Genomic DNA, 23,353 nt, shown 5'->3' with positions numbered 1-23,353 from the left:
CCCCTCACTGTGTCACACCCCTCACTGTGTCACACCCTCTCACTATCACACCCCCTCACTGTCACATCCCCTCACTGTCACATCCCCTCACTGTGCCACACCCCTCACTGTGTCACACCCCTCACTGTGTCACACCCCCTCACTGTGTCACACCCCCTTACTGTGTCACACCCCCTCACTATGCCACACCATCTCACTGTGCCACACCCCCTCACTGTGTCACACCCTCTCACTCTGCACATCCTATCACCATGCCACAGCCCCTCACCATACCACACCACCTTACCCACACAATTATGTGGTGCCACACAACCTCACATGTGCCATGTGGCACATGACACCATCACCACTGTGCCATACCACCATGCTGTGCCACACCACCTCACTGTGCTACACCAGCACATGGCATCACACCACCTCACTGCACCACACCTCCACTCCACCTCACTGTACCACTCCCCTGTGTACACCAGACCACCTTGTTTGACAGGTGCCTGTGTGCCCCTTCTCCCCCACCTCTCTGGCCTGCTGTTGCACGTGCTCCTACCACCAGCTAGAGTCTCTGCTGTCTAGGAAGCCACTGGCCTCTGACTCATGCAATCTGAGCATGCCCCTCCCTGTTTTCTGCCCCTGATGTTATTGGAACGTGGTTTTTCTCAACATGGTCATCATGGTTTTTATGACAATCATTTGCTCACACACTTACCTCTCTTGTTAAACTGAAAAGTTATTGAGACAGCTAACCATATTTATTTGTTGGATTTCTAGGGCTAGCACCATGCTTGGCACATCATGGGTATTTGAAAAATAGCTACTGAATTTAATTATGCTAAATTAAACAGTAGAAGGAGCATTGAACTTGGAGCCAGGAGCCTAGAATTCAAACCCCAGCCATTCCACAAACAACCAGGTCACCCAACCGTCCAAGTCTGCCTCTCATCCACAGGAGGGGAAAGAGGTGATAATCTCAATTTCATAGTTTTCATCTGAAGGACGCTATTATATTTCTGGAGCATAACAGCTGTACTTCTGCCCATTGCACTTACCTCACCTGTCATTGTTTATTCAGAGTGAATAGTTTCTAGAGTGGAAGCATGCAAAGAAGCATGGTGATGCCTGGCATCACCACACGCAAGGAAAAGGGTCTCCTGGATGTCTGAAGTGGAAATGTAGTGGAGAAAGGACATGAAAGTTGATGAAGAAATTATCAACATTTTCCAAGAGGCTGGAGGCTTATCCGCAGAGACAATGCAAGAGCTACAAGCAGAACTACGCCAAGAGGCTTGGCTGGTCCGAGTGCAGTGGTATTCACAACTAATTCACCACAACCAGTTACAAATTTCTTTGTTCCTTCTCTGATCCCACTGCCTCGCTTGACTAGCCTTTTAAAAATAAGTAAATAAAATAAAATAAATTTTAAAATAAAAAAAGAAGAAGCCGGTCCAGTTCAGCCCAGGTGCCAAGGCCACCAGGACCATTACCATGAGCTGAGGACCCACAGTTCTGCTGGACATCGCTTCTAGGCTATAAATTCCTTGAGAGGGGAAGCCTTGTCTGTTTTGTTTGTAATGATACTGCCCTGGCTAGCACAGCATCTGTGCATGACAGTAACACAGACACCTCACTTAATGTCTCTGGGCCTTGACTGACTCATCTCAAAGATGAAGGAAGGTCCTTTTCCCAAAGTGCATAATTCTATAAATAACAAAACCTGTTAACCCTTTCCAGCATGAGGGTAGGTAGTAACAATGCTGATGGCACCTGGGAACTGATAATTTTAAAAAGACTGAAAAAAGGCAAATACAGTACCTTGATTGTTCATCTACCAGATCCCTACAGGTATGAACAAATGCAGAATGATGGGAAGGACTAGAAATTTCCAGGTTCTGAGAAAACTATGGGGTACGTGCCGCATTTCTGACATTTTTTTTTCTGGCTCTCTGTCCAGAAAATGGCTTCTAGGTAAAAGATCTGAAGTAAAAGTATTCATGGGTCTTGAAAGAGATGAGGTTTACCAACCACGTTGCAGGAACCTTGACACGTTCAGGGATTTGGGGTTTCTCCCCTTCATCAACCTGTTGCAGTCTTCAGCAACCTGATGTGGTTGTTACCATAGTGATCACCCCAAATGGAGGGACTCCTGTGTCCTCCTTCCTCGAGTGGGCTAAGTAAGGCAGCCTCCTGGTAGAAGCCAGGCTGGGCTAGGCTAGGGCCTGTTCAGATGGACCTCCCAAGTCAAGAGAAACTCAGCAGCTCCAGCAGATGCTCCAGGGAGGCCGACGCAACCCTACTGCCTAGGGTGCGTGTGCGGAGAAGCGGGGATGAGCAAGCGTTAGTGTATGGAAGCAAAGTGGGCCTTTCCCTTCCTCCCAGGGGTGACATTTCTTTCCTCCCTCTGAGCTTTTGCTTTTTTGTTGTTGTTCTTTAATAGAGACAGGGTCCCACTATGTTGCCCAGGCTGGTCTTGAACTCCTGGGCTCAAGCCAGCCTCCCACCTGGGCCTCCCAAAGTGCTAGCATTACAGACATGAGCCTCCATGGCCAGACCCTCTGTGCTTTTGGAAAAGTTCCTCCTTCTACCTGGAGTGGGTTCCACTCTTTTATCTTGCCTAAATTCAGGTTTACCATTGGTATCTCGTCTTATGAGAAGCCATCCCTGACCCTCCTCAAGCCTGCCCTCCCATAGCAACTTGAGAAGTCCTCAGTCCTTACCATACAATATCTTAATTCCTGCCCTGCTGTCTCAAGAATGGCAAAGCACCAGGAAGACAGGAGCTGTGTTCCAATTCACCATGGTACCCAGAATCTTGCAGTTCTGGCACAAAGCAGCTGCTCAATAAATATTTGCAGAATGGGATGAACTAGGGATTTTATTCCCCTTGTGTGGGAGAATGATAAAACAAGTTGATATCACAGTTTAAATAAAAGCCACCCACCACCTTCTACAAGATATCCTGTAGTCTGTGAAGCTAGAACTTCATTTCCTGTGCGTTTTCTAACCACAGAGCCTAACTTTAAACAACAATCCTTCAATATAAAAAAAAATTGAGATGATGTTCAAATGCACTGCCAAGTAGCCTGACATTTTAGAAAGACTTTCAATAAAAAATAAAAGTTACGGAGTTAGCCCCAAATTCACTAGAAAATCAAATTAACCATAAACTTTTGCCCATTCTCTTTGATATCTTCCATTCTCTAGACATTCTGGTAAATTAATTCTTTACTACAATACATTAATGTGTGAGAAGTGAATAGATGAATAGTTCTGAGGCTGGAAAAGGGGTGAAAGAAGGAAGAATTTATTTCTCCTGAAAGGTGCAGATGTATTCACTGATATTTTCCAGCCTGAGAATAGGAAATCCTGGCTTAGGGATTTGCCTTCTACCTTGAACATGCCCCCTCACCTCTCTGGATCCTAGTTTCCTACTTCTTTTCCTTTCTATCTTTTTTTTTTTCTTTTTTTCCCCTGAGATGGAGTCTTACTCTGTCGTCCAGGCTAGAGTACAGTGGCGCAGTCTCAGCTCACTGCAACTTCTACTTCCCAGGTTCAGATGATTTTCTTACCTCAGCCTCCCAAGTAGCTGGGATTTCAGGCGAGTGCCACCATGCCCAGATAATTTTTGTATTTTAGTAGAGACGGGGTTTCGCCATGTTGGCCAAGCTGGTCTCGAACTCCTGACCTCAAGTGACTTGCCCACCTCAGCCTCCCAAAGTGCTGGGATTACAGGCATGAGAGACTGCACCCAGCCTCCAGTTTATCGCTTCTAAAGATCAGGAAAGCAATGCCTGCTTTTCCCTCCCACCACAGACACATGAGCTAGTGGCTCTGCATGTGTTAAATGATAAGGAAGCGCCTGAATCCACAAGGTTTCTTCCAGACCCTCTGGTGGCTTCCAGATAAAAACTCCATTCAATCAATCAAGATGGCTGGTGTGGAGTTACTGCTCCCAGGCAGGTGGCTCCAAGCACATCCAGACCCCTAGGCTCCTATTACAGAAAGGCCATTAGGGCCAACCCCAGAAAGGCTGGGCTTAACAGGACTAGTTGCTAGAGAGGAGTAAGCACATCTCTCCCATCTCTGCACCCTACCCTGCATTCTGGGTCTTAAAGCACGGAGAGAAATTGAAATGCAATGAGAGAGAGACAGGACTAGGCTGAGGAGGAAGGAATACATTTCTGATGAGGAGAATCAGGGCTCATCTCTTATTGCCATATTTTGGCATACACTTTGACCTACAGAATTTCCTTAACTGCCTTGACTCCGCCTACTCATCCTTCCTCCACCACTCAAAGTCAGTCCCACCTGGGGTCCTTCCCTAGCTCTCCCAGGCATCACTAGTCACCCTTCCTGTGCCGTCCTTTAGCACAACACATGCAACCCTGGTCCCTGGCACTCACTGTGTCTTGTGGCTGCTCTCAGCACACCAGTCTCTTGCCCTAGACTCTGAGCTCCCCACCTGCTCTCTACATTCCTGAGGTCTGGCACCCAGTGGTGTTCACTCAACCTCTACGGAGTGAATGGTTGCTAATCCTTTTACTGCCACCAGACCAGGTGAACCAGAAAGGAAACGGACAACAGGACATTTTAATCTCTAAATCATGACCATGGGAGATAGAAGATCCCTTAAGAGGTCATCAAATTGATTCCCCTCATTGAGCAAGACTGGTGAATACCTGGTGGGACCCACTCAGGTCCCCTCTGACTCTGGTCCTCAGCATAATTGTGCCCAAAGCTATCTTGTCTACTCTTAGCTAATGCCACCTGCCTGTTTGTGAAGCTTATTTAATAATTGTATTTTTTTTGAGACTGAGTGTAACTTTATTGCCCAGGCTGGAGTGCAGTGGCATCATCTTGGCTTACTGCAACCTCCGCCTCCCAGGTTCAAGAGATTCTCCTGCCTCAGACTCCCAAGTAGTTGGGATTACAGGCGTGGGCTGCCAAACCTGGCTCATTTTTGTATTTTTAGTAGAGGTGGGGTTTCATCATGTTGGTCAGACTGGCCTCAAACTCCTGACCTCAATTGATGTGCCTGTCTCGGCCTCCCAAAGTGCCAGGATTATAGGCATGAGCCACTGCGCCCGGTCCTAATAATTGTATTTTTATAATCTTTTTATTACCCAAACAATATGGAAATTTTCAAGCACATATAAAAGCAGACAGAAAATTAGAATAAACTCCCCACGTACCCAGCACCCAGCTTCGGCAATGACACACGCAACCAATCGTGTGTTATTTATAGTCACTGGATCATTTTGAAGCAAATTCCAGCCTCTTGTCAAAGACACACTTTTTTACTTGAATTGCATTTGTAGGAAGAACAAAAATTAATTTAAATTAGGAGGAACCTCTCTCCAAGGTCACTTCCCAATAAGTGGGCCTTTTGTTTTTGTTTTTTCAGTTTGTTTGTTTTTTGGTTGTGAGTACAAAATCCTTGAAATCACCTCACGTACTCCTTCTAATACTCAAACCAATTTTTTACTTTTTTGTAGGCAAATGTGTAATGGATGTCAAAAAGCCAGAAATAAGGCAGCAAGTACCGCACAGAATGTCTGCATTGACTTTGCAAAGACCAGAGCCTCTGGGTTCTTCCTTGAACAAAGATACACAAAAGGCTGGAGCAGCCACATGGGCCAGCCCCTGGAGTGCCTTTTTCTTTTGTGTTAAAAAGTTGCATTCCTTGCAGACCCAGCCTACTCCCCCAACCCCTCAAGTTTCTCCCCCCCCCCCCCCCCACAAGCACACATCCAACAGAAGGGACACCTCTGCACACCCACGGGCTGCCTACACTCATTCACCTGCCACTGCCTGGTTTTGGCAGTTGTTTTCCAAACCAGCTAAAGAACTGAGAACCCAAGGACCAGAAAGCTCTTTTTGCTCCACAGAGGCTTAAATCTGTGTCTCCTAGAGGGATCACCACGGAATAAATCAAAATATACAACCCACATTCCTTCAATGCACAAAGGCACTTCTTTGGGGGTGTCAGGTTAAGAAGTGTTCAAGAACACTGCAGAATGGCCAATGCTGTTTGTGCTGATGATTATTAACTCTGTTTATATGCTGAAGGGCCCATACTGGGAAACTTTTCTGCCCACTCAACACTGCACTGCTCAGGTGTCACTTCTGTCAATCTCAAAGCATGCAGTATACTTATACCTGGGGAACTGCGTATAGACATGAAGCATGTCTATCATCTGCTTTGGACAGAGGGAGAAGGAGAGACTAGAAAGGGCTCTACAAGCCCTGTGTTCTTATCAACCTTGCTAATTTTCTCCAAAAGCATCTCTGACTCCTTGCTTTTATTTTCCTTATGCCAGGAACAGTCTTCATTTTCTATTTCCCAAATTATTTTCCCTTTTCAGCCTTTAATGTCCAGTTTTTAGGCCATTTTTCTAGGGAGACATCTGCTATTGGTAGAAGGAGGCATTAGATTTATATCAGCCCCAGGTGCGACTAGCGCATCATGAGGCATAAATGAAAACAGCGAAACTAGAAGCAGCTTGGATACTCCAGAGCACAACCTCCTCTTTTTATAAAAGAACAAATAAGAACAATAACTGGTAATACTTACTGCATGCTTAATATGGGTCAAGAGGTGTTTTAAAAGCTTGCCATGTGTTTTCTTATTCATTCACTCACTCTACAATTACTGAGGTAGAGACTTCTAAAACTCACCCATCTCTGGAAAAAAAAGCTTTCCTTTTTTTGCAAACACCCAGAAGAATCATACTTCCCACCCCTGTTGCTGTTAGGCAGAGCCATATTCCTAGATCCAGCCAGGGACTTGAAGGCAAAAGTGATACGTCATTCCTGAGCTGAAACACTGCATTGTTGGGACTTAATGAACTGTAAGGGATTGGGCTGTGTACCATCTGTTGCACTGCTCTGGGACTTAGGAGAAGGAAACCAAATGGGGAGAAATGGGAAGCAAGCCCCAGATTTGTCTTCAGTCAAGCGTACCCACAGAACATAATTCAGGAGTGGGAATTTATGGTTGTATGAGTCGGGGAAATTAACATTAGCTAGGTAACAGACAAACCCTCAAGCTTCAATGTCTTAACACAATAAGTTAGCATTTTCCTCATGTCAGAGCCCATGTGGGTCAGACTTTTCCATCTCACAGCTATCCCATCTAGGACTTACAGTTCTCAGATCCCTGAGGCAGGAGAGAAGAGGGATCCAAGAGGCATCCCTTCCTACCTCTGCCGTGGGTGACATGCCACTAGTTCCTAGTCACATGACCCTGTTGTAACCAAGTACCCTATTTTCTAAGAAAAAGATAATGAATTATTATTTTTTCCTCTCCTTTTCTCTTTTCTCTCTTTCCCTCTGTTCCCCACTTCCTACTTAGTCCTTTAGAAAGGCAATTGGAGCCTTTTACCTCCTCTTCATCAGGCACTCCCTACAGGGCAAGTTCACCTAACGATGTGCTTAGAAGCTCAAGTGTAACTCCCACCCACCAAGTGTTGCCTGGAGAGGCAGCAGTCAATCTACAACCCCAAGTATGCGCACTACAAAATTCTCTCCCACCTGGACAGCTTTGAGCACATTTATAGTCTAGTTCTGCCCATGAAGTTCCCAGCAGTCACCAGCTTGACCACCCAGTAGATTGGCACTAAAACGAATTATGCAGACCTCTACCTGCTTGCTTCCTCCACTGTGTGCCTTTCACGCCGAGACCCCATCTAAAATAATCTGCTTTCTGCTCTAAAAATGAAGTGGAATCCTTAAGACAAGAAGCCTGCACTCCTTCCCCTAAGCTAGCTTTGGAATAAAAAGCCATTTTCTTCATAGCAGATCTTGCTCTTATTAATTGAACTCTGCAAGTGGAGAATGACTGAACTTGCATTTTTATTACATCATAACCCCCCCCCCCCAATTAACTCTTCTCTCCTCCTCTAGGGCCCACACCTCTGTTTTTTGTTCCAGAACATCAGGTCTGGTGAATACATTTCTTCTCCCCATTTGGTTTCCTACTAATATACGGTATTCCTGAAGTAATCACCTACTTTGGAATTCTAAAAGCCAGAGACTGAGAATGTAGATTCCAGGGCACCACCCTGGGATCACAGCCTGGGACTCCATGTATCATCCCCTTCCTAAAGCACTTCTTGATGTCCACAGATGTTTCAAAACTACTTTAAAGTATGTAGCCAGGTCAGAATAACTTCAGTCACTTATACTTTTTGATGTATTCATGTACCATCTATACTATTATTTTCTTCAAACTTAACATTTGCCTTTAAATGTCTCACATTTCTATTTCAATAAATTTATTTCTAAAGGAGACTTTTTGTCACTGCCATAAATGAAAAACTGGTACCATTTGCCATAAAAAGAATAGACAAACTCTGGGATATCCATGCGATGGAATATTATTCAGCGCTAAGAAGAAATGTGCTATCAACCGCAAAAAGACGCCGAGACATGGAGGAAGTTTAAATGCATATTACTAAGTGAAAAAGCCAATCTGAAAAGGCTACACACTGTATGATTCCAACTATGTGACATCCTGGAAAAGGCCAAATATTTTGCTGGGAGATCGGGAGTAGAAGTAGGGAGATGAATAGGTGGTAGAGCAGAGGGGATTTTTAGGGCAGTAAAACCATTCTATATGATGTCATCATGGTGGATACATGTAACTATACCTTTGTCAAAACCCTTAGAATGTACAATACCAACAGTGAACCTTCATGTAATCTGTGGACTTTGGGTGATAACGATGTATTAATGTAGGGTCAATTGTAACAAATGTTCCACTCTGGTGGGAGGTTTTTGTTTTGTTTTGTTTTTTAAGAGATGGAATCTTTCCATGTTTCCCAGACTGGTCTCAAACTCCAGGGCTCAAGTGATCCTCCCACTTCAACCTCCCAAAGTGCTGGGATTACAGGCATGAGCCACTGTGCTTGGCCAAAGTAGGGAGGTTGATGGTGGGGTAGGACAGAGTACATGAGAACTCTCTGTACTTTCTGTTCAATTTTCCTGTGAACCTGAAATTGCTCTAAAAAAAAAAATGAAGCCCATTAAAAGAAAAAAAAAAAAGAATAGACACATATACAAACAAAACAAGGTGACAAATTCTAGCTAAATATAAGTGTGTGTCCGAAGACTCTGAGTCTAATGCCTTCTCTCTTTGTTTATAAAGCAGACTGACACCATTAGAAAGGTGTTAAAGACATATTATCACTATGGTGAGATTTTGTCCTAGACATATCAGGAAGCATGAGAGCAAACTGAAAAGGGAATAACGTTCTTATTTGGGATCAATGTTATTTAACATCATGTCTATCTGGGGCTGTCTATCCCATCCCAGGCTTTCAGAAACACTAGTCCAGGGAGGACCCTCAATGCAAATCGCTTGCTGTCGCATATTGGGCAAGCATTTCGTCTGCCATTTCTTCTGCATGCTCGTCTGTATGCATGGTCTGCCCCTGACCTCTAGGGACTCAAAGTCCAGGAAAGTGTCTTTCAACATAGTTCCTGCCAAGGAGAGAGTGCTGCTTAATAAAGATCTGTCAGTGATGATGGAGATGGATAAAGACAGCTATGTTGGGAGTGAGGGACCCAAGGAAGAGAGGACAGAGTTCAGCTGAGTCACACAATACAGAGGTAGAAAGTCTGCTAAACAGAGGCTGGGTCAAAACACGCATTCCTGATTGTCAAGCACAAAAACTGCTTGGGGTTTACTGTGATGGAAGCATAGCCTTAGACATCTCATTTTTTAAAGACTCCAGTGAGAGAGGGTAGTCAGCAAAGCAACAGTGTGATCTGAGGACTCCATTCCAGGTCTCTGAGACACACTGGTGGGATGGAATAAATATCACTCCCATTCAATTAGTAGCTGCTGTGTGCCTAGATCTTTAATGCATCATGTCAATTCCTGAGAAGTGTTCAAACTCAGTATTTTATCTCTGTTTTATAAACAATAAAATCGAGGTCTATGGAAGTTATATAAGTTGCCCAAGACCATTCAGCTGGGCAGGGCCCTAAATGGGAATGAAATCTATGCCTTTTGGGCTTCAAAGTCTATGTTCTTCCCACCATTCTGCAATAGAATAAGGAAATGCAAGAAATAAGGCCAAATGGTTTCAAGTCAAGATAATGATCACTATGATCACTGGGACAAGAATCATCACTATTTGTCATTATAGAAACAGAAAATGAGGTTGGATGAGATTGCAAGGGGTCATCCATACCCTGTTGCTTGGCCTTTTAGTGTTTACACATACGTATGCACACGTGCATGCACACACTCACAAATACGTCTTCTACCACACACATTCTAGGGACCAAAGATGGCACTATTAATCTGGAATGAACATGTGTGAGTAGGGAGGGGAAAGGATTAGCACTATGCTAGCCACTGGGGTGGCTTCAAGAGGGTTCTTTCAGAGACATTGATGTTGATTCTATTCAACCACATCCAAAACCACCTTTCCACAAAAGAAAAATAACTTAATCTGTTCTTCTCAACACCTCTGTGGACACGTCCTGCAGAAATCCTCATGAGTACAATTTGCTGGGTCCAAGACTGGGGTCCTTGTAGCCCCCTTGTGGGGCATGAGGTCATTCTTGGATCACAGAGTTGGATAGAACCTATACTTGCAAGCTCCCTGCTTTCTTTCCCAGACAATTTGCATCTACCTGGATTTCAAATTGTAACTTACTCAGTTGTGCTCTTTTGTCATGAGACAGTCAACCCTGGGTATACCCAACCTTTGCTTTTATCATACACAGAAGGAGGCATCAAATGTGTTCTATATGCACATGTAAACTCTGGCTTACATATGATATATCTCGAGAGGGGGATGGTATATAGCTTGGGCCATACAGTATTTACTTGCCAGCTCCTTTACATCCAGGCTCACTTCCAACTTGGCTTCCTTCCCAGCAAACAAGCAGCAGCTCGCTCATTCCCACACTCCTTTGAGTGTCTCCTCTCCCTCCAACCTCCTCTCCCTCCCCCATCTCACAGGCCACAGCTGGGCTTTTGCAGCATACCAGCTGGAAAAAGGGGCAGAAAGAGAGGAAAAAGACAGAGTCCCAGTCTCTCTCATTTTTCTCTCCCAGCCTCTTCTAAAATCCATATTTCACAATTTCCTGCCCTGCTGGTCTTAAGTAACTTTCTTGGTGAGGGTGCTCAGCTAGAAGCCACACCCAATAAATTGGTCAACTCACCCCAGGCTGACACTGGTAAGTGAAGGATTACTCCAAAGTGAACAGTATGTAGAGAATCTACAAACACTTGATTTGAGAACTGCTCCGCAACTGTCAAGACACAGGCATCTCCCTTCCTCTCATTCCCAGTTCTGCCTGTGAAAGTGAGACAGATGCCTACAACGTTGTATTTGTGTTTATGCATGAGCAAGTGCGTGCATGTAAGATAACTGTATCTGTGAAATAGCCCGTCACCCTGTGATGGGGTTTTAACATCCTTCCCTCATCTCCCAATAAAGAATTAGAGCTTTGTTAAGAGCCGTGAGTGAAGAAAAGGTTCTTGGAGCTTACAATTTAAGTCTCCTGGTCAGGACTGGCAGAAGTAGGAACTGAAAGCTCACAACTCCTGGAGGTAACCAGGCTCCCCCTTTCCCAGGATGGTCTTATATCCTTGGGCCCATGATGGTATCTGTTGTCTATTGACCATGAAGGACTTGCTCTTCCATCATGGTTTGTGGATGGTGAAGATTTACAATTGCAGCAACAATGTGGCTGGCAACAACTTAGGATTTCTATGAACACCGGACAGAGACTGTTCTTCCCAATCTTTGCTGAAGACATATTTGTAATCTTCATGTAATGCCATGTAATGTGTATACTGGGGCTAGATGTCCTGAGATGAGATGACCCCTTGAACTGGAGAGGGTGAGGGGATCATCTCTTTTTTGCTTAGATTAAAAGTCCTCCTGGACCCCAAAATGATCCTGTTTATGAATTCTAGGTCCCAAGCACAGAAGGGATCTTGAGGATTATCTAGTCCCAGGTCCCCATAAGACCCCCCCTTTTAAGGCAGCCTGTAAGATCTTGGGACAGCCTTGATAGAAGCTTTGTTCTAATAGTGAAACCCAAGTTTATTTCCCTGGAAATTCTATCACTGTCCAAGGTTCTGCCCTGAGGATCCTTTCTGCAGAGCACAACTTTAGCATTTGACACCGCTTTTTTTCTAAATGTTCTCTTTTCCCCAGTTCTCCTACCTATGAAGCTGCCCACTGGATGAGCTCCAGAGGCTGGTTCATTCAGTAAATACTCACAGAGCATGAAGCAGATGCCAGGTAGAGGGTTGAGAGCTGATGATCCAGCAATGAATGAACACACACAGTTCACTTCCTCCAGGGATCTTATAGTCCCTTTGCAATGCTCCCCTTAGACCGAGGCAAGAGCACCCCTAGCTTTATAGGACCCTACTCTGCTGCCCCTTCAGCTGCACCTCTCTCCACAGTCTGAGGAGTCTGAAAGGTCAAGGAATTTTGCCTCTCTTCTGCAATATGCTCCAATTACCCAGAACCCTGGAATTCCTGTCCAGACAGCCATGAACTTGCTCCCAGAACCTGCAGGACTCTCTTCTTTGGATCCATAAACTGTTCCCTCTCTAGCCCAAGGGCAGAGGTTGAGGCAAGGTGCCACTGTTTGGGGGATGGTATGGACAGGGCTTGGACAAGCCAGCTGGACTGTCCACACACGTAGGTCCAAGGCTCCTTGGTACAGGAGTCAGCATTGGAAAGAGAATCAGAATGTCCTGTAGACCAAAGGACAGTTATCCCCATTTGGCTAGCACAGAATCCAGAGACATCTCAAAGTTCTAAATTCAAACCTGTCTTTCAGGTTGTTTTGAAGGAGTATTTTTCAGAAAAGGAGGAGAGAATACATTTTGTTTAGTAGTTTGTTAGCTGGACTTATTACTTTAAATTTTGGCCCATGGTATGTGAATGTCCATTTATATGCCTGCCCTGGGGCCTGTAAATGTTAGGGATGGGTCTCTTCCTTGTGGAGACAGATACTAAAAAAACTACACAAAGAAATATAAAATCAAACCATAGCACAAAGATGACTAAGCACACAATTTAAGTCTCTTCTAAAATGCTCTACTTGAGCTCCATTCCCAAGTTTTCATTGCATCTTAGGGTCTCCAGATTGCCCTAGCCCTGTAAGCCATATCTTACTCCCCAACTAACCAAAACACTGACTAGAACATTCCATACTATTGTTGCCCCTTCTGAATACAGAACTCCAAGGAAGCCAACCCCAGAAAGAATAAAAAGACAGATGAAGCCTGCAACACTTTTCCAGACACATGACCTACTTTCCATTAGGGTCAGAACAGGTGGCCTCCCACCCTAGCTTCTGACTGCCGTGGTGGATCTCATCTTTGTACTTACCTCTAGGCACCTTACAGCTGCCCAGCCGGGAGGCGGATTCACCTCTTTCCAAGGTAGCCATGTGTGGAGTGCCTGGAGGTTGCTCCACAAAGATAAAATCCACCATGGCAGTCAGGTGTGGGGGTGGCGGACAGATCTCTTCTGATTCCATCTGTCTAACCTCAGCCTTGCAGCCTAAATCTATTCTCATTTGGTCTTCGCAGCAATAGAGAAGCCTTCTCTAACTAACTGCAGATAAAGTGGCAAATTCTCCCACTTGTCTTTTTGAACAGGCACCCCGCCCACTAGCTGCTTTTAAACATACATCTCTTTCTTGTACCTGATATTACTGTAATTCACTCAGCCTCACTGTCTGTGTGTTCTTGATATCTATCAGCCCTTGGGATGTCTGGGTTAGATTGTGACACTCCCAGAGGGCAGGACCACATCTACCCTATGTCTCTGGACCTTGTCGAGTAGAACAGCAGGCAAGAGGTAGGTGCTTAATAAAGACTTTGATGATGGAAACAGACAAGCTGTACTCTGTGCCTAGAGCATTATAAGTGCAAGAAACAGTCCACATCCATGCCACAATCATAGTGGCTTCCTGACAGCCTGTGGGCTGGGGCACACTTTTCCTTTTAAATAAGGCAGGAAAAGCACTGTCTTGCATCTAGGATAGTAATAATAAAATAACAAAACACTATGGTGGCACTGCTCTTATAGTATTGACTGATTTGATGCTCAGGATAATCTTATGACATGGGGCTATTATATATTATTATCCCAGTTTAATAAATCAGGAATCCAAGACACAGACAGGCTGTATAACTTCTTCAGGCCTCCAACCAGGGCCATCTGGCTTCAGAGAGATCGGCTTAACCACCATGGTACATTGTCCCACAAAGTGGGCTAGTCAGCTTCAACCAAAAAGGGAGAGTGAGGTGGCTGTGAGGTGGATTCCGGTTCTACAGTCTCATGGGTCCTGACCCCTCTTCAACATAAATGGATGGTAGCGAGGAGAGTGGCTACTCAGTAGTTTTCAGCATGGAGCCAAGTAGGTTCTCAAAGCAAGTGTTCACACCTATCCTTCTCTTTCCTCCTGTCTTCTCTTCTGTTTTTCCAGTGTGCTAAGCTGGTTCACATTCATGCTTTTGAACTTGCTAGTTCCTCCACCTGAAATGCCCTTCCCCTAGACCTATGCATTCCTGGGCCCTTCTCATCATTTAGATGTCAGCTCAGATGACGTATTCTTAGGAAGGTCTTTCCTGATTGCCAGATCTAATGTGGTGGTACCTTTCCCACTGCCTCCCTTTCATTTATTTCTAACTCATTTTCCTTTTAAAATTTCATCACAGCATTTAAATCACCTTATTTACCTGCAAGTTTACTTGTCTATTTCTGTGTCTCTACTAGAATGTCAGCTTCAGGAAAGCAGAAATCTCATCTGTTTTGTTCACTCCAGAATATTCATGCCTGGAACGGGCAACTGGCACACTGTAGATGCCCCCCAAAATTTGTTAAATCAATGCCTACATCAATGAATGGATGCAAAGTCCTTTGTAGACAGATGCAAAGGTAAAACTAGCTGGATTCTCTTGTTGTTCGTCACCACAAATATTGCAAGCCCTTGGCAGGAAAAGATCAAATATTTATTTTTTGGCAGCCCCTATAGCAGTAGCAGATGATTAGGGTGATGGGGAGGGGGGATGTGGGGGTCTGCTTAATTCCTTTGTTTGGACAAAGACCAAGACATTCAGCTACTAAGATTGCAGACCACATTTCCTCCAGGACCATGTGTAGACAATTGCTGGACAGCTCTCTCCCCGAACAGAAACTAAAATACAGAAATTTTAGCTTCTCCTTTCTCCTCCTCCTCCTGCTCCTCCTCCTCCTCCTCCTCCCTGTCCTTCTCTTTCCCTCCCTCTCGTCCTCTGCTGTTTCCTCTGTCTCTATCTCTGTCTCTATCTCTCTCTTCCTTCTCTAGAGTTTCCCTTATCTTCTCTTCTTTGTCTCCTTCATAGAAATGCTATGAAAAAAAAAATAAGTGGGAAACTGTGTTCTTCACATCTAATGTAGTAGTCACATTGCTCTTATTACTACTATAACACAATCCCATTAAAGCCTCTTGACTCCTGCACAGATAAAGTAAACCCCCAAAACATAATAATCATGTGCAGGAAGTGCTTAATTTGATCCAGTCTTAATGTAGACATTGCCCCCTAATCCTCCCACATAATAGAGCCCATTCCTTTACTGGTGTTAGGTTTTTTATTTAAAGCTTTATTTATGACACATCATCAAAATAATGAACAAGAAAGGAAAGCTTCTAACCTCTGACCAGATCTTGTATCACATGAGGGTATTTCACAATATTGCCAATGATCCTTTTCTTTTTCTTTTTTTTTAATAAAATACAACTTTCTGTTATTAAAAACACCTGCTCATTATATATAAATCTCTTCTAAAATATTTTTACACTTGCTCTCTCCTGGATCCTCCCAACACACCTCTGAAGAAAGGAAGGGCATGAAAAGGTGTCTCCAAATCACGTAAGTTGGAAAAGAAGCCAGGGGCATAAAGCTATTTGGAGAAGTTCACACAGCAGGGGAAATATCCCAGGGAACCTCCAATCCTGCTGTTTTCTAGAGACAAGAGTACTCTTGCCATAAGCCACACTCCCAGCAGCCCCTGTGACATGCAGACCTGAGCCCATTTGGGAGACGAAAGAAATGCTTTAGGAATTTAGGAAATAAATAAATGACTCTTTTGGAAAGCATGAAGTACTTGATGGGGGCAAGATCCTGATATCAAAGTGAAGCACCCTCTTGTCTGCCAAGCCACTCTACCCTATAGCTCTGCCACAGGCTGGTGCTGGAAGTGGAGAGAAGGACTGAAGGAAAGGCAATCTGGAGCTTTTTGCCTAACAGGAGTTTTCAACTCTGGACAACACTTTATTAGATATGTAGGTAATCTTAGTCACAAGAAGAAAGAAACCAGCCCCCAGTATTTCAGAGACATTTATTCACACTGAGATCTATACCATTTCCCTCATAATGCCAGGTTATAGCTCCAAGCATCGTTGGTCCCTAAAGTTATTTGTCTATTGAGAGCAAAGAGAAAAAATAAATGAAAATGCGAGCTAAGCCTGCATCTTACAGAACACACCCTCAGCAAGAACCAGAGCCAGTTGAAGCCTAGCATGGCATCCTGCTGCACTGCCATTTGCTCAAGGAGTATCCAGAAGTCTTCCTGCTCTTCAGGAAACTACTGAAGAAGTGGCATATGAGAACACATAACCTTGCCCACCTTGCAATTGAATATTCCTTCTCCAGCATCACTAACTAGGTGAGCCTTTCTATCTGGGATTCTTTAGAGTGTTGCCACATTCCATGGTTCTTGAAGAATGTACACATGCCATTCAGCATTGCTGACACCAGATTGTAGGTGAACTTGGGAGAGGTGTCTGTGAAAATGTGAATGAATACGGTAGGGAAAACCTGCCAGACTTGGGAAAGCTCTGGTCCATGAGAGAGCTGGCATCCCCTATTCTGGATGGGGAAAGTTTAAGGGACTTTCTAAGTCAGTACACTTTATGTCTGAAAAGAGAAATATTGCAAGCCCTTCCCATTTACCTGTCTGTTTTCAACATAGAAAGATTTGAGTCTGCCAAGAAGTGTCTTAACACACCATGTAGTCTTGGACCCAGAATCCCTCTCCATTTCCCCCTCAGTCACTAGAACATAATGCTGAGCATGTCAATGTGATTTGAAAGGAGGTTGCCAAAAGTGAAAGAATAAGCTTACTGGATTTCAACCTATAAGAACAGGGAAAGAGAACAAGATCTCAGCATACTCTCAGAGAAGGAAGAAGTTGGGATATAGGATTGAAGGTGGGCTGGAGGAAATGTTACTGACAACAAATTAAATTAAAAGATATCTTGGCAACCAGTGTGAATGTACCACCAAGTTTCTTCATTCCATTACTTCTAGATCTTCTATTCTGAGGATGTTTGTGAACTTTGGGGATGGAATCTAAGACACTAGCGTTGGAAGGAAAATGCAAAATCTAGAACACAAACGAACCACCAAGCAGGCTCCACCAGGAACCAGACACTCACTGGACAAACTTAACCACAAGAAACAGCAATGAGGAGCTCTTAAACACAGAGTCCTCATACCAGAGACAACATAATGGTTCCCCAGGGCAAGCAGGCGAGTAGCAATCTGCAAGACCTGAAAATACCACAGGAAGCAGGAGAAGGGAAAAGGGGACTCACCTGTTCTGGCCCCTGGAAGCAGATGCGGCAGAGTGGGGTCCTCATACCACTGTCCACGCTGCTGCCCAGTGAGTAGCGATCCTCGGTCTTCTCCTTACAGAAGTCATCTGAGGAGGCACTGCTGAGCAGCGAGGCAGGTGGCTCTGTGGCTGGGCCACCCCAGTCATCTTCCACAGAAGAAGGTGGCAAGGGGGGTGGAGGTGGCACAGGAGGGGGCTCCCTGCCCACCACTTCTCGGGGGCCCCTCCAGCCTGCCCACCCCCCGGCGCCCAGAGCCGGGAGGGTGTTGTTGGCCGCCAAACTGGGGGGCTGGGGGTCGCCGTGCATGGGCAGGGGCGCTTGAGGAGGGCGCCGCAATAAGAAAACCTTCAGGTCATTGAAGAGCATGCGGCAGCGGCACTTGAGGAGACCCTGGTGGCGCAACATCTGGGGGGCTGGAGCACACAATCCACAGCAGTACCAGCCACAGCAGCAGCACCACCACCACCAGAGCAGCCCACACAGGGGCATCAGCATGTGCCCCGTGGAAGCAGAGAGCCCAAGAGGGGCGGCCAGAGTCTTTAAAGAGGGGGGCAGGACAGGTTTGGGGGTCCACAGTGGATCTGTGTTGTGGGGGGAGTCTGCTGTCTCACTGGCTTTTCTTACAACCCCTCCAAGTAGCAAATAAATTGCTCCCAGGACTGAGAACTGTGAGTCACTGATTCTGAACACCTGGAAAGCCCAATAACAAAAAAGTTTTTCTTGCCCTCACATGCCCACCCCAACCTCCAACTTTGTTCAGGGTATCTCCTTTCTGCCTTTGACCTGAGGACACTGGTAGGAGCAGGGGGATAGACAGAAGTGTGGCAGAGGGGCCACTGGAGCCTTAAGATCAATGTCGAATTGTTTAAAAGTTCCCCAGGAAAGGATTATTGGGTTCTTCTCAAATTCCTAGGCAGTGAGAAATCTTTCTTTTATATAAAAGGGTGGGGACAATTGTAAATCAAATTTGGAGTGGATTGAGCTGGGCTTAGAGAAAACTAGCTCAATGAAGAATTGAGGACTGCATGTGTGAGAAAGAAGATAGTTTTTCTCAGTGATAGAGGTTAGGGGGAGTCAAGGTAGGGGAGGAGAGAAGATTGGGAGAAGTTTTAATTCTCCTGGGCAGAAAACTGGGACAATTAACCCCCAGAAGCACCAGAGTTGCTTTTAAGAGAGCAGTTGGGTGGGGGGAGGGGGTTGCAGGTGAAACCGGGCTAGGGGCTTGTGTTTTGCCTCTGCAGCCAAAGGGCTACCCAGAAGAAGGGAAAGCCAATTAGGAGAAGGGAGGTTAAAATACAGGGTTGGGGAGGGAAAAGGATGGGAGAACAAGAAAAGATCGTTTAACCCTTGCAGAGGCGCCTCCTTCCTGAGCTTGAAGATCCTGGCTAGAGGAAGGGTGTGTATACCGGGGTGAGAGGGCGGTGGAGCAGAGAACAGGGGTAGAGGAGAGGGGCGTGTGGGAGAGAACAGGAGAAAGGAGTGGTTACATTATCTCAGCCCCCAGCCCACCCCTGCTGCAGTCGGCAATTCCGTGGCCCCCTCCCCTCGGTTCCATCAAAGGTTCCTTCGGGCCAGGGGCAAGAGCCGCGAGAAGGGCAGGTCCGGGCGGGCGAGTGGCCTCGCCTTCTCCTCTTCCTCCTCTGGGTCGCGGTCGCCCTCCTCCTCCGGCTCCGGGTCGGCCCGCGCCCGCAGCTGCTGCTGCGGCGGCGGCGGAGGCGACTGCTGCTCGGCGTCCGGGTGTCTCCGGGGCGGGGGCTGCTCCGGCTCGTCCTCTGGCTGCTGCCCGCCGTCCGGCGCGGTAGCGACTCCGGCCTTCATGATCCTCCTCCTCCTCCCCCTTCCCTGGGGGCCAGCCCTGAGCCCCCGCGCCCGGGCAGCGCTGCCATGCAACCAGAGGCGAGGCAGGCGTGGGGATGGGGGCGGCTGGGGAGTGAGGAGGTGGGGTAATAAAAAACGAAATAATACTAGTGGAATAATTCGGTTCTCAATCAGGCAAGAGTGCTTCTGGAGTGTGGGGGCGGAGGAGGGCGGCTGCCGGGTCCGCTCGGCAGCTCTGCCCCCGCTACCCCCACCAAGGGCGGCCTCGGCCGGCTCTCTGCCCCCCCACCCCGCCCCTTCCTCCTCTCCGCCACCTCTGGCTGGCTGGGCTCGCTGTTGCTACCTCTCCTCGCAGATGCAACGAGGTAAGGCTTGTTTGCGGTGCCAGCTGAAGGTGGGGAGGGGGAAGCGAAGCAGTGTGGCCGAGGTGGGAGGCAGCCGGCACTTGGCCCCAGCTTGGTCCTCGCGACTCCCCAAAACCGTATATAAATATATCTCTTATAAAAGCCGAGAGGAAGCAAATCAGATTCCAGGCTGCTGCCAGGTGTTGTCTCGTCTTCCGCCGTTGCTCAGCACCCGCCGCTGCCCCCCCCGGCTCAGTTCCCAAGGGGGTGGCGCTGGAAGGGAGGTGGCGGGGCGGCGAGCTGACCGTCCGAGAACTGGAAACAGGGTTCTTGCAGCGAGGGAGGCTCTCGGCTGTCTCCTCCGCCGCCGCCGCTGCTGCATTCAGCACCCCGGGCGAGTGGACAGCTCCCACCCAGACCCCGCGCGTCACGCTAGTGGGGGCCTGACGCAGACGCCGCGGAGGGATGGAGGAGGGAAAGGGGATGAGAGGAAAAGAAGCTGGAGGGAGAGGGAGCAAGAGGAGGAGAGAAGAACTGTGCGAGGGAAGGGGATGGGGAGGGACCAAGGGAAAGGGAGGTAACGAGGAGAGGGAGGGATTTAGGAAGAGAGGGAGGGAGCGAAGTGAAGAGTAAAAGAAAGGAGAAAGGCCACAGGGAGGGAGGAGAGCAATTCAGGCACTAACTCTTGCCTTTTCCCTCAGCAGGAAGGTGTCGGTGTGGAAGGTCTGGTTGCAGACTCTCTGCCCGCTGTCCACTATCACAGCTCCCCTCATTGCACATACAAGACACAGACACCTCTCAGCCAGAGTCCAGTCTCTGTTCACATAAACATTTAAAGTAGATCTCAGTCTGCAGGCTTTTGAGGAGATGAAGTTTTGTGACTTCCACAATGAAGCTGGGACTTGATGAAGATTAAACCCCTCATGACTAAGACCTCATGAGAAGGAAATGCTTCAAATTTTCAAACAGGGAGGAGAATGCTAGTACCATTTGTCAGCTTCTTCATCTAGAATTTAATTGCCAGGGATAATTTCTTCTTTTTGGTCCATTTGATCCCATGTGCCTAAGTCAGTGATAGCATGTACTAAGTGTTCAACATGTATTTGTTGAATACACATTTGGTATTCAATGGTGGCTTGTGGCCACCATTGTCACAGTCATCATGACTATAAGTCACAGTTCTCTTTCAATTGTGAATCATAAGAATTCAGAGGAAGGGTGTGTGCACCTGGGTGAAGCAATATTTCGGCTTCTTCTTCACTGGTATCCCCAGGCTCCTCCCTATTCAAGCCTTTCACTGAGCCGCTGAAAAGAGGTAATCTGAAATGGATTTTAATTTCCTCTTCTATTTCTGCTTCTGACTCGTGTCACCCTACCCCATTTTTCTCAAGGAGTTTCTAGTGAGCAGCAAAGTGTCCCTAAATGTGAAGAGCAAGAAAAAGAAGGAAACTTAAAGTGGTCTGTATAAAACCTCAGTATTTTCAGCTGTAGACTTTGGTCATTGAAAACTTAGGATTCTCTCTCTCTCTCTCACACACACACACACACACACACACCTCTAGGGCCATAGAGAAGATATGCCAGTGATTCATCCAAACAGCCGTGGTATGCCTTTAGAAATATTGGAGCCATAAACAGAGTAGCATGCAAAATTTCTGCAGCAAAATATCATTTTGGAAGAAAGTTCAGTCCAATGAGTCATAAGAAAACTACCCCTTTGCTGCCATCTCTATGAATGATTCATTCCTACAAGCTCTAAGGAGAAAGGACCTACATCTCAGTCTTGGTTAACCCCCAGCATGGCTACTTGTCTGAATCATGCCTCAGGACCCCCCATGGATGCTGAGACCCAGCCCAAGGTGACTGGTTTAAAGATGATACTAATATTCTTAATAACTACAAAATAATAGTTATTAACTGATATCAGCACAAAGACTGTGCAGCAACAGAGAATCTCTTTATTTTAAAAATTCTATCTGCTCTTCAAGAAAATATTTTGTGTTCCATGTCACCCTGTATCTGTCTCTGGCATTGCAGAAATCATACTCTATAATAATTATGTCACCATACATTCATCTCCCTTTGTATGACTCAGAGCTCCTTTAAGGCTGGGATCAGAATTTATATTTGTTTCACCAGCATATAGTGCAGCACCTGAAGTTTAGTAGGTGTTCAAGAAAATTGACTCTGAATAAATAAATGGCTTTTTTGTTTCAGTGAAGTGACCATATTTCTCCCCTTCAGCCTAGACACATACATGTGAGTGTTCCCACATATGACTGAATAAAGATATTCTTTATCTTTATAAATATTAAGATATTCTTTATCTAAATACATCTCTTTATTCAGTCATATGTGGGAACACTCACATGTATGCAGAATATGCTTTACCTAAAATTGAGTGTTAGGGTTTTCTGCTCATTAAATTCTAGTTCCAAGTGTGTCGTGCAAGTAAATTAGGGCAGGAGATAGAAAAGCCATACAAGACCTATATTCAGAGTCATAGAAATAGATGATGTCCACAACAAGACTGCCTTTTGCAACCTTCCCATTGAAAGTGAAAAGATTTCTAGAAATAGAAAACTACTAAGGACAAAAAGTGATGACAGAATTGCCTTCAGAAAGATTGACAAGCAGCCGGGTGTGGTGGCTCACACCTGTAATCCCTGCACTTTGGGAGGCCGAGGTGGGCGGATTTGCCTGAGGTCAGGAGCTTGAGACAAGTCTGGCCAACATGGTGAAAGCCCGTCTCTACTAAAAATACAAAAAAAAAAAAAAGTAGCCAAGTGTGGTAGTGGGTGCCTGTAATCCCAGCTACTTGGGAGGCAGAGGCAGGGGAATTGCTTGAACTAGGGAGGTGGAGGTTGGAGGTTGCAGTGTGCCGAGATCGTGCCACTGTGCTCCAGCCTCAGACTCCATCTCAAAAAAAAAAGATTGAGAAGCGTGAGATGCCTGTTTTGAATACAATGTAAATCTTGTAAAACACCTCACTGAGTTAGAGTCTTCTTACATTATTATCTTATCAGGAGCCCCAAAGTAAAAATTCCATTATTGTCTAATGAGCCCCAGAGTAAAAACAACCATAAAGACCATGTTAAATCAATGGGTTCCTATTTAGACATTCAAAAAATATTTACTGAACACCTATCATAGGTAAGGCATTGTATTGGAAGATGTGGGGAGGACAAACTAGTTGGAATTGCATCCTCGAGGGTCTAGAAATAAATATGTACATAATCATAATATAAAACATAAAATAGTGCTAAAAAGTATGAAAAGTCTGGGGAGTGTCCAGAATAGGGAGAGAATGCTTGGCGGCAATCAGGAGGTGGGAAGAGTTGGGGGGAGACGGAGATAGATGCCAGAGCTCTGGGGAAGCCTTTTCCAAGAAGTGACACTTGAACTGAGTTGAAATATGTGGAATTTAGAGGAGGCAGGCATATTTCTAGCAGTGGGAGCACTGAATACTTTAGGTTTTCCATTTGGCTATGGTGGAAAGTACTCAAAGGTAAGTAGCTAGAAGAAATGTCAGAAAGGTAGGC

At 45.8% G+C, this 23,353-nt stretch overlaps 1 protein-coding gene across 1 annotated transcript in view; it reads right to left on the bottom strand.

Annotated features, from left to right (window-relative positions):
- MARCHF4 (membrane associated ring-CH-type finger 4) overlaps positions 1 to 20,344 on the bottom strand; it is a 109,650-nt gene extending 89,306 nt beyond the window's left edge. The window contains exon 1 of the mRNA XM_017534949.2: positions 17,629 to 20,344. Within this exon, the coding sequence (XP_017390438.1) occupies positions 17,629 to 18,144 (516 nt within the window). The 5' untranslated portion in view covers positions 18,145 to 20,344. The remainder of the gene's footprint in view (positions 1 to 17,628) is intronic.
- Positions 20,345 to 23,353: the final 3,009 nt, after the last annotated feature.

The sequence above is a fragment of the Cebus imitator genome, unplaced genomic scaffold (genome assembly GCF_001604975.1).
Source record: "Cebus imitator isolate Cc_AM_T3 unplaced genomic scaffold, Cebus_imitator-1.0 Scaffold89, whole genome shotgun sequence".
Taxonomy (NCBI): domain Eukaryota; kingdom Metazoa; phylum Chordata; class Mammalia; order Primates; family Cebidae; genus Cebus; species Cebus imitator.
The sequence above is the reverse complement of the archived record's forward strand: the minus strand, read 5'-3'. Positions and strand labels throughout refer to the sequence as shown.